We start from the raw sequence: 12,577 nt of genomic DNA, 5'->3' as shown, positions 1-12,577 counted from the left end.
AGTTAAATTTGGAACTGGTGGTTAAAGGAAACGCCCGTTAGGTTGACAGATTTATTCCAACTGAACATCGTAAGAATTATATGTCTACCTACATATATAACACCTCCACCTTTAATTCATACAATAAGCTAGTATGAGTAACTATATATATAATACAATCCTATAATATAATACACGTATGTCCCTTATCCATAAAGGGTTACGGACCGGTCTTCGACTGTGCCAAATAGAGACAACGATTATTAGTTAATCCTGGCCCGCAAGCGTTTACGAATAACTTTAGGTACAACTTTACAAAACTACTTACTTACTCTAAACATATATAGGTACAGTATAGAGGTATAGGTATACTAGGGCCAACTATAACACGTGCAGAAAATCAACTTATCAAGGACAACGCATAGTTACTAACTCATCGGCACCACTGTTAGCTGTACATTTGTAATCCCTATTACAAGGACATAAAGTCTACCGATGGTTAGTTAAGTCCGTTGTTGTTTGTACCTACATCGTCAGTATACTGGTTAACAAAGGGATTATAAAAGTACAGTTATAATATGGTGGCAGGTACTAAACATTTAAAGACTACTTATAACCTAGTTTACATTTACATACCAACTACTACGGAAGCAAGAGATTGCAAATATTGTAACCTGGTATAGTCTTAAACTCTAAATATTTATTTATATTACCTAGGTACTAAATAATCGCTATTATTATGTACCTACTACCTACTTATTGCTAATAACAAACAAATCTTCAAACCCAAATCTGAATGGGGGTTTGCGGATTCTAGGCACTCTGAGCTCCTTGACTGGACTGTCAGGAGGCAAATGCACAGAGGATGGGTCGGGTGATATGTTGGGACTCCCACCGGTACATGGAACCGCCGTGTGTGCACTTGGGGACGCGGCTGACGCCACCCCTACCGGCTCAGCGCTACACTCCCGCTCATGGTCCCCGCTGGTGCTGGGCGAGCCCATCGCCCCCGGTTCCTCCACATCCGGCTGAGGGACCGACTCGTCATTGCCAGGAAATATCAACGAGTTGCGCTTAGCTACATTACCTCCCCCGTTATTTAGCGATACTCTCCTATTCTTCAATTGGTCAATATGCCTGTGAACCCCGGTTCCATTGCTAGTGTCAACGATATAATCAGTATCTCCGCGCCTATCTCGTACCATACCCGGCAACCATTTATCGTTACCGCGATACTGTCGTACCCAGACTGGGTCCCCGGCGCGCAGCTCGCGCTCGACGCCGCCCGCCGCGCGCCGCTGCCGCTCCTGCGCCGCTCGGACATGATCACTACGATCTGGTCTTAAACAATCTAACCTATTTCGTAATGAGCGGCCCTGTAGGAGTCTTGCAGGGCTCTCTCCGGTCGTGCTATGCTCAGTATTCCGATATTGTAAAAGAAATCTACAAAGTGCGGTCTCCGCGTCTACATTTTCCTTAAAGGATTTTAAAATTACCGCTTTGCAAATCTTAACCGCGCTCTCGGCGGCTCCATTCGAGGCAGGATGGTAGGTGCTGATAGTACCTGGTCCACGCCGTTGACTGATAAGAATTTTTTAAATTCGGAACTCGTGTATGGAGGCCCATTGTCGCTAACCACCTGTTTAGGAATGCCGAACCTAGACCACAATTCCCTAAGTACACGTATCACCGCAGCCGCGGAAGTGCTACTCATTCCTATAGCCTCAATCCACTTTGAATAAGCGTCCACGATTATGAGATATGTCTTACCTCGGATCGGGCCAAGAAAATCGAGATGTATCCTAGTCCACGGCTTATCTGGCCACGCCCACAGCCGCGGCGCGTGCGCCGGCGGCGCGCTGGACGCGGCGGCGCACACGCCGCACTCGCGACATCGCGCCTCGATAGCCTCATCAACCCCGGCCACCATACATAGCCCCGCGCTAAGCTCTTTGTCTTCACGATACCCATGTGGGGTTCATGAAGTTCCCTTAACACTTTCTCCCTGCAAGATATTGGAATCACCACCCGATGACCCCATAAGACACAACCTAGTTCTGTATATAATTCGTCTTTCCTATTAAAATAAGGATTTAACTCTCTAATTTCGCACTCTGAGGGCCATCCGTTCTTAATATAGCCTAAAACTCTGCCTAAAATCGGATCCGAGGCCGTTGAGGTTTTTAATTTATTATAGTCTAGTAATAAAGCATCAGCGGCAAAGTGAAGGTAAGTCTGTTCCGGTATCTGGCCCGCCTCTTCTCCCATTTCATCCTTGTGCGACTTAATTAACCGGGACAGAGCATCTGCCGTATTTTTTCCGTTGAAACGTACTCGATATCAAAATCGTAAGCTGAAAGCACTATTGCCCAGCGCTGCAGTCGACTCGCGGCGGTAACAGGCACGCCGCAATTAGGCCCAAAAATACTCACCAGCGGTTTATGGTCTGTACGCAGTGTAAACTTACGACCATAAAGGTACTGGTGAAACTTACTCACGGCAAACACGATCGCTAACGCCTCCTTATGAATCTGGCTGTAGTGTAACTCGTGCGCCGTCAGCGAACGCGAGGCATAAGCCACGACGCGCTCGGTGCCGTCGGGCCCGCGCATGGCCAGCACGGCTCCCAGGCCATGCGCACTCGCGTCACAGGTAACCACCGACTGTTGTGAAATATCAAAATGCACTAGCACGTCTGTGCTGCACAATAGCCTTTTAACCTGCCTGAATGCTGCCTCTTCCTCCTTACCCCAACGCCAATGTACCCCTTTCTTGACTAACTGGTATAACGGATATAAATACGAACTCAAATTACGCACGAACTTACCATAAAAATTAACCATGCCCAAAAATGAACGCAGTTCGGCCACATTCTTTGGAGCGCTCATTTCTAGTATAGGTTTTATTTTCTCCGGGTCCACACTCACGCCCCGTTTATCGACCTTGAAGCCTAAAAACGTTACTTTATCGGCTAGGAATACGCACTTACTTTTCTTTAATTTTAATCCACAACTTTCTAGTCTACTAAATACCTCATTTATTGTTTTTAAATGATCATCTAAGTCCGCCCCTGTAATCAAGATATCGTCTAAGAAATTCAGAACGTTCGGAATTCCCTGTAGAACCGATTGCATCATCTTTTGAAAAATCCCAGGGCTAGACGAGAGCCCGTACACTAACCGATTATATTTAAATAACCCACGGTGCGTATTTATCACCGTATAACATTTTGACGCCTCGTCCAATTCATACTGATTATATGCATGTGACAAATCTAACTTCGTGAAATACGAGTTATTACTTAAATTCGTAAACAAATCTTCTATCTTTGGAACCGGGTACCTATCGACTAATAACACTTTATTTAATGTAATCTTATAGTCAGCGCATACCCTGATACCTCCGTCCGCTTTCCTGGCAATGACGAGAGGAGTGGCCCAGTCAGAGTGGTCGACGGGCTCGATGACGCCAGCCGCCAGCATGGCGTCCAGCTCGGCGTCGAGGCGCGCGCGCAGCGCGTACGGCAGAGGGCGCGCGCGGCAGAAAATCGGCTGAGCCCCCTCGCGCACACACAGCGACGCCTTGCCCCCGGTGTACCGGCCCAACGCCTCCTCGAATAACGGCTTATGCCTGGAAAGTACATCCGAAATTAAAGTTTCTTTATCCCCCGATTTAATCACAGACCCGTCCTCTACACTAAAATTATATACCGTAAAGGGTGGTATATCTATACCCAGCTCGGCGAGCCATTGGCGGCCTAACAAACTAGTACAACCATTATTAATTACATATAAATCCAGGTTTTCCCTTTTATTCTTGTAAACTACGTCTACTTTCAAATAACCCAGGGGCCGGATACCGGACCCATCATAAAACCTGAGTAAAAGTCGACACGGGTGCATGGTACAGTTAGCAAAATATTTATAATAGGTTGTACTACTTATGCATGATATTGCTGACCCCGTGTCCACCTCCATAGTCAAAACTTGATCATTTACATGAATAGGAATACACACCGGCTTGTACTTGTTTAACGACATCAAATTCACAACTGCTTCGCCGTCCCGTTCACGCTCGCTCTCCATGAAATCCTCCTGCTCGGCCTCCGCGTCCCGGCCTTGCACCCAATGCAAGCCGGACCTGGCGCCTCCGCCTCGGCCGCTCCAGCCCCCGCGCCATGACCGCGCGCGGTTCGCCGCCCCGCGGCCCCCATTGCCACGACGATTAGCCCCAAAACTGCTGCCACGCATAACTTGCGGGCACATCCTACGTAAATGGCCCCTAATTTTGCACACGTCACACACATATTGACTAAATTTGCACTCGCTTTGTTTATGATGAGGGTCGCCGCACGCCTCGCATAGACTACGTCCCGCACTGACCGGTTGAATCTTATGTACTGATTTTACATCATTTTTGTCACTAGCATTATCCTTATCTCCGATTGCATGTGAATCCCGTTCGGCCGCCTCCAGCGTAGTAGCAATCGTAACCGCCTTGCTATAAGATAGACTTTCCTCCGCAAACAATCGCTGCCTAACAAAATCACTATTTATGCCACACACAAATTGGTCTCTCATATTATCGTCCAGATTAGCACCAAAATCACAATACTTGGACGCTTTCTTCAATTCCGCCATAAAATTAGCTACAGATTGGCCGCTACTCTGTCGACATTGACGGAATTTGAACCTTTCAGCTACTACCGACGGTTTCGGCTGTAGATAATTAGCCATCACTTTAATCACTTCGTCGTATTTGCAGTCACACGGTTTCTTCGGGCTGCACAGATTGACCATCAGCTCATACGCGGAGTCCCCTATACAGCTGATCAGCGTCGGCAGCTTCATGTTATCCTCCACCTTATTTACCAAAAAATACATATCCAGCCGATCACAATAAGTTTGCCAATTTCCACCATCCATCTCGAAGCACGCGACTTTTCCCACGGTTTTAGCCATTTTATTGCACTAATAATATATTTCCTCGTCAGCCAATGTTAAATTTGGAACTGGTGGTTAAAGGAAACGCCCGTTAGGTTGACAGATTTATTCCAACTGAACATCGTAAGAATTATATGTCTACCTACATATATAACAGTTCCGGTCGTTGTAATTAGTTTTGTTAAAGTTATTATAAACAAGCTGATTGGACTAAAAGGAAAGTAGCTTATTGCATCCAGCCGGTAAATAATGAAGTCTCCTATCCCTCCATGTGATCTGACCATCCGAGTAATTTCTCATTTTAGTGCTCTATTTACCGAGGTTAACACTACTTTAACAGCCAGTATTCACCAGTCAAGTCAAGGTGACCCCGACACGAGTTCACATCCCCATATAACACGAGTCACCGTCACGGGGGGTTAAGTGTTGACGTCCACGTCAATTGCTCGTGATGGATTGCATGGGTAGGGTTAATCTTTTCACGTAAGTGTATTTTTTACGAGTTGTAAAATGGTCGTAGTGAAACAGGTGTTTCTGAAAAAATTTAAGTTGCCTACTACTTTGCAATAGCCATTATAAAAACACTTTACACTAAATATTTATCATTGATATGATATGAGTCATGGATGTTTTCTATGTATTTATCTACACCGTGTCCAATAAGTTTGAATACAGCACAAATAGCCAATAAAACAAAATTAACAAATAGTTACTACATTATTATTATATTTTATGAATGGCACTCTTATTTACTACATTCACAACAAATGTTTTGGAATAACTCCAGCATTAACTTGTTTACCAGCCTCAAACGCTTCTCAAACGGATCACACGCGGCACGCACCGTTTTCTTCACATTTCATCTCAAATACTCTCGATAACCTTTTTGAAATGATGTAGATTTATGATTTTATAAAAATTTAGTCTTCAAAGCATGTATGACCATACAAAATAGTCTAATACGCCTAAACCTGGAGGCCTGGGTGGCCACTCATGTTTCGGATAAAAAACTGCCAAATTAGTCTGAAACTACGCTAGAATACCATTTGCCGAATGTGCTGGAGGTGCGTCTTGTTGGGACACATGATACTCATTCCCAAGCATCCTTTTTAACTTTAAGGCATTTTTTTTCTCCAAAACCTTGGTTTTAAAGAAAAAAACGTTGATTTTAACGCTTTTATCTGTAAGTACTGAAGGTAGTTTACCTCGCTTACATACTGCATCCCACACCTGGGCCGATGGTGAGCTCTGGAACCTAGGCACATTTTTCTAGTTGCCCGGAACGTTATCTATCCTCGGTACCCATAATAGTTTATTTTGGACACGTGGCGTCTGTTTTATCACATACAGATTCTCCTTATAAAAAATAACTCGTCACCTGCGTGCCGCGCAAGTATTTTGTTGGCACTTTACCTCTTTGTTTTTCTTAGACACTTCGGAAATTTCATGTAGGTACTTTGTGCTTGTATTTTATTAAGAGGAATATACTCTTTAGTTTAAATAAGAATTTGATGGCCTGTGATCCCTATATCTTTAGAACTGAGGTAAAATGTGAGTATTCGGACTTATTGGACACGGTGTAAGTATGTATATCGTCGCTTAGCACCCATAGTACAAGCTTTGCTTAGTTTGGGGCTAAGTTGATCTGTGTAAGGTGTCCCCAATATTTATTTATTTATTTATTTTATATCTCTCCGAAGTTAACGTTACGTTCGAGAGAATCGATTCTTATTCGTACTAATCGTACTAGTACGAATAAGAATCGATTCTCTCGAACTCTGTATCATCAGACGAACTACGAATGCACGTCGGTCTTTGGAAAGAGACAATTAACGTCACATAAGCAAGAAAGAGACAACGCTCTACGAAGACGAAACACCGATCTGCAATCATCATCGCCGGGTACGGGGCAGGGTCAACGGCATAAATAAGTGATGATTTCTGTACCTTGTCACATTAACGTCTTGTTTGAAATGTCATACGAAGTTGTCAAATGATTAAAAGTGACAAAGTACAGAAATTATCACTTATTTATGCCGGTGACTGTACCACTGTATGCAATTAATCTTTAAAATATATGAGCTTTGATACTTCAAGTTAAAGGAAGTGATTATGATATCTGACATTCATTGCACAGTACGCAGGTTCGATTTCAACCTGCGACCCTAGAAACTCATTTATTCATTAATTTAAATATTTCTTTAAACAAACCAGAATTGTTACCTACAGTTTATAAAACATACATACAATACATACAATCACGCCTGTATCCCATGAAGGGATAGGCAGAGCATATGAAACTACTCAAGTTTCAGTGCCACTCCTGGCAAATAAGGGGTTGAAAGAAAACGAAATTGTGACAGTTTATAAAAATAGTCTTAAATTTTTACAACAAATTAAATTATAAATTGAAAATAGATATCATACACGAAAGAAAAACCGGCAAGGCCCACTGGTGGCCGAGCCGGGAATCGAACCCGGGTCTTCAGCTTACGCGGCTAACGTCTAAAAAAACAAATCAAAAAATAGTCAATAAAATAATTTGATTTGTTCCCTAGTTGTAAATTAAATTATTTTAATAGAATTTATTTTTATTTCAATATTTTTAGTATATAGTCCAGCTTTGGGCACTTGGAGGCCTTGGTATTTTTTTTGTATAATTACCTATGACAATTATTTTCAGTTTTAGTGTTAAACTGTATAGGTTTTTACATTATTCCAATATAGTAAGGTGAAATAAATGTATACATATTTACGATGTAACTGTAAGGCAAAGCAGCCATGTTTGTTCTTACACTGACGCGTTGGGTGATTCTGTAACTCAATTACCACGTTGTGTACTTAGCGGATTGTGACAGGTAACGAGATAACTAGCTTAATGACGTCGCTCCGAGCCAAGTATAGATTAGAAACGGTGACGTCAGATGAAACTTCACGACACTAACACACGTGTAGGCGAATGCATACCATGCTTGAGTGACATGACAAGTCAACTGGTGGCGTTCTTGACAAGCGGTAACTATGAGGTAACCGAGAGCGGGTGGGCGGCACTTTCAGCGGGAAGCGGGAGTGGCCATACTGTACGCTAGTAGGGTGCATTGGGGTAATTTCGAAAGTCACACAAAATCACCATTATTTCCATCATGTCAAGATTATCAAGGTTCCCCATGATTCATCTACTCTTTATTATACTGTGACACTAAACTAATCAATACTAAGAACATATACATATGTTTATAAACTCACGCCTGTATTTCTAAAACGGGTAAGCGGAGCACACGAATCTGGTACAGTTGAAATGAAAGTAAACAGTTTTAACTGGTGACCGAAGCTAAGCTGGCGACTTCCTCGCACAACTTTTTGAAGAACAAACCAAGCCCTAATATAACATAAACATTTGTCAAAACTTTGACACGCGATTTATCGAAAACATGTTTTTTTTTAGATGTAGCCGTTTAGCAGGCATGGGTCGTTAAACACTCATCAATTTTACAGCATTTGTTTTGTATTATTGAGCAATAATTATAATTATTTAGGAGTATTTTAATATAGCCATTAATACTCAAATTGCTCAGTCAAAGCTGGCTTTCAAGAGAGATGGAATAATGATTAGTTATTGGGATCATCGCAACGGACTTTGCATTCCAAATTTGAATTTCTATTTATGCGGTCGGTTTGGAGTGTCTCTCTCAATTCAAATGCCTATTCATTTTAGCAGATTATTCCAAAACAAAAGAGGGGTACTTATTTTCTAACAGTTTTTGTTTTTATTTAAAACTGCTGAATGGTACGAAGAGTTACCTATTACAGTTTTATTTAAGCAAAATAAAATCGAAAAAGTTTTCATTAATATGTTGGTAACTTGGTACAAATTATAAATTTAAATAGATATCATACACGAAAGAAAAAACGACAAGGCCCACTGGTGGCCGAGCCGGGAATCGAACCCGGGTCTTCAGCTTACGCGGCTAACGTCTTCACCACTAGACCACCCGCCCGCCGCGCCCTTAGAGTTGATCAAAAGGCGCCTAGCCTTATCAGAGATAACATACACTAGAGAAATTTCGTCGGGTACCGCGGCGGGCGGGTGGTCTAGTGGTGAAGACGTTAGCCGCGTAAGCTGAAGACCCGGGTTCGATTCCCGGCTCGGCCACCAGTGGGCCTTGTCGTTTTTCTTTCGTGTATGATATCTATTTAAATTTATAATTTATATATAGTAGTGTGACTACTTGAAAAATTGGTACAAATTATTATTTTTGGTTCAATTTTAAATAAAATACTGATGAGAATCCAATAGGTAAACTTATATATTATATTGAAAGGAATACAAACGTTACCCATATTTACATTTGCTTATTATTTTAGTCTATTGATTTTAGAGTTTTTGAAAGGCAATATTTGGGAGCAAATTTGTGCAAACTGTAGTGGTAGCTAGTTTGAATGGGTAATCAATTTATATTTATTGTGAATATTTACACGTGAATAGCATATACTTAACAACATTTACGCACATTAGGTAGAACTTGCCTATTTGTTAAAATACTTACTATTTTCAAAACAAAAATCAAATCATTTTTTTAACACCCAATGCAAAAACGAAGGTGGCATCGTAGCTCCTGAACGGATGAACCGATTTAGATTTAGTTTTTTTTCTTTGAAAGCTGAGTTAGTCCGGAGTGTTCTTAGCCATGTTTCACGAAAATCGGTCCACTATGTCTGTGGTTTTTTTTTTCAAATTTTGAATTTTGTGGTCAGGTTATTGCAAATTAGTGTACATATAGGTTTTTGAATTTTAGAATGAGGTTTTTAATAATTGTAAGCTATAATCAGAGACTAAGGGCCGGTTGCGTCAAACCGCCTGTCACCGTTAAAGCATTCGTTAAATTTTATTGTATGGGAAGTTCCATAGACGTTTGCTGATTGACGATGATGTGTCTGTAAAATATGGTTGATGCAACTGGCCTTAAAAGGTTCATGTATAATATCTTACGTTTGTTTGCGTTGAGAAAACCCTTTCAAATGTATTAAATATAATTATATGTATTTCAAAATTGGTTCTGTTGAAAGGTTTTCTTAGTAATGAAACTATTGAATAGTGAATTTACTTGAAGGTTGAAAAGAAGTCTCTATATCATTTTATATGTCATTTAGCTATTGATAACGTATTAAAAAACTCATGGTTTTCGCACATCAGTAGGTTTATGTTGATTTACAAGGCGATGCAATGGAATACATCGCATGCGAGTTCTTCATCATCATCGTGATCATCATATCAGCGAAAGACGATCACCGCTGGAAATATCCAGGCGTCCCTCAAATCAAAGATTGACCTTCATCAGGTCATCAGTCGACTTTATTGCGAGTTCTTGAACCGTGTAAATCTGCCCTAAATGTGACACACATAATTATGGATTCTCGTAGTAAGCCATTTATATGCTGTGCTACGCTACGCCCGCTGCGTCGTAGCCTTGGGGTTATATTAAGGTACTATTCGTATAAGGGTATGCTCTTATACATTATACTGAAATCATTATATGAATTATATCTCCTTATGTTTTACTTATAGGAATAATTAAGTATGTCTTTCTTAAATGTTTTTTTTTATTTAAAGTCACATACGGGTCGAACGCGATTAATTAGCGGGTAGATTATATTTATTTGTTTACCCCGAACATTTATATAAATTAATATCGGGTAGTTTTGTGGTGTTTACATCTCCGGTGATACTTTGCTGGGACGTCAGTCTTCCGCGACCACGGCCAGTGCAACCTGGCCGAAATGTTGGTAAAAAAGGTAAAATAATGTTAATTAGTCGCGTTCGACCTCACAGTGTGTGAAATTGCCTTAGTTGCGGCCATGCCTATTTTATGCAGTTTTGGATGAACGATGACCAAAAAAATCTTATTTTGAAACACCCATGGTTCTAAATACCATAGTTTTTGAGATATCAAAAAAAATCGAGAAAAGTCCTGAGAAACCATAGAAACGCTTTTTATACTAGTTCAAAGCAGATTAATCAATGAATGTTATCTGGTATGCTAAACATAGTTTAAATGAACCAATTTATCTATATAAACATAAAGATGACCTGTATGTGACTTTACAAAGCGCGAGAACTTAAAGTGTTATATTGTTTTTTTTAGTTCTCTAATTATGTTTCAGTCCCTACAACAAACAAAACCTGAGACGATTTCCACAATACCATTTTGCTACAAACTTTCTAAAGTCAACTTTCAAAACTCAAAATGTCGATACCGCAACTCTATTCATAACGGAATTGCGCAATAAAACATTTCCAAGCAACTTCAGTAAGCATTTCAACGAATTCCTTCCGCAAATGACTTTTCGAAACTTGAGACCTAGAATAAACTTCAACACGGATGGGCCCGGACAATTCTCAGAGAAACTATTTTTTTCTCTTTTCTCCATTAGTGGCAACCCGACCATGTGCGTTGCGAAAGTTGCTAATGTCGAAGTTTCTGGAAGCTTCAAATACGATTCCGGGGTGCTTAAGGTTGCTAGTTTGGCGCAGGATTTCTTATAACGTTTCTTTTTTAGTTAGTGAGCAGTGTTGTACGTTGATACCATAATACAATAATAATTATTTAATTATTTATATTATGGAGAACCAACAGATATTAAACTAATAGTGTACAACAAGATATGATTATGGTAAATAAACAAATTTGTAGTCTTATTACGAGTAGTAAGTATTTAGAATACGTTTTCTCAGTTATCTATCAGTAAATCTGCGTCAGACTGAAGTCTTAATTACTACAGTCTGAGGTACTAAAAAATGGATAAATTATGTCAACCACATTCATGCTTTTTTTTTTGTCGGAGTGGGGAATGCGTTACGCACCGTCCCCCCAGCCGCGGGAAGGCCTTGAAGGGGGGGTGTGTGGGACTCCCTCCTATTCATGCCTAATGTATTTAATTTTGTATAGGTACTAGCGGCGGCTGGTCCATACAAGCCCATTTCCACCGGCTTGCCTAAAATTGATTACTAGTAAAGTACCTAATATTAAGGTAGGTTTCTTTTTGCTTTGGTGTTGCCTAGCAGAAATTTTCACCAGCCGCCACTGATAGGTATATACATTTTTGTAACTATCTGTAAAATTTGAATACGTATATTATACCGTACACCCTAATATTATTTCATTTTTTTTCTGGGCTTCCATCTTCAAAATTCATTTGAAATTATAGATTTTTTAATGACGCCAAATAATTTATGTTTCATAATTGCTCCATTGTATATTGTATTATTCGTAAAGTCTGGTATTAATTAAACAACATGTTGCTTGACTTTCTTGGCAGGAATAATACATTTTCCTTCAGCAGAAACTTGTCGTGACTTCATTTACGCGACATACTAACAACGGTAATGTAGAAACAAGAGTTTCGTGTCCTAATAAAATATTTATGCCGTTCTCAAGCAAAAAGTAACACATTTTAGCTTAGTCATAAAGACACACAAGGAATTTATGTATGTTTGTAATTTGTTGTAATTTATGTGTGTATAGAAATCCGAAAGATTTTCTTAGACTTGAAATTGATATTGATAATTCAATGTATTTTTATATAATTTTTTTTTGACATTTAGAATTTATTCTAGCAGTTTTTAGACTAGTATATTTTATACAATTTAGATTGAT

General features: G+C 40.2%; 1 protein-coding gene across 1 annotated transcript; it reads right to left on the bottom strand.

Annotated features, from left to right (window-relative positions):
* Window positions 1-2,301: 2,301 nt before the first annotated feature.
* Window positions 2,302-4,643, bottom strand: LOC125235541. Its single transcript, XM_048142135.1, has 2 exons — window positions 3,996-4,643; window positions 2,302-3,609 (listed from the first exon to the last, which is right to left on the bottom strand). The coding sequence occupies exons 1-2, from the start codon at window positions 4,617-4,619 to the stop codon at window positions 3,604-3,606; spliced, it is 630 nt and encodes a 209-aa protein (XP_047998092.1). The 5' UTR covers window positions 4,620-4,643; the 3' UTR covers window positions 2,302-3,603.
* Window positions 4,644-12,577: the final 7,934 nt, after the last annotated feature.

The sequence above is a fragment of the Leguminivora glycinivorella genome, chromosome 17 (genome assembly GCF_023078275.1).
Source record: "Leguminivora glycinivorella isolate SPB_JAAS2020 chromosome 17, LegGlyc_1.1, whole genome shotgun sequence".
NCBI lineage: Eukaryota > Metazoa > Arthropoda > Insecta > Lepidoptera > Tortricidae > Leguminivora > Leguminivora glycinivorella.
Note: the sequence above shows the minus strand (reverse complement) of the source record. Positions and strands in the feature narration are given on the sequence as shown.

What these genes read in the sequence shown, in the direction of transcription:
- LOC125235541 (XM_048142135.1), bottom strand. Translation starts at nt 4,619, where the DNA reads ATGGCGGAATTGAAGAAAGCGTCCAAGTATTGTGATTTTGGTGCTAAT.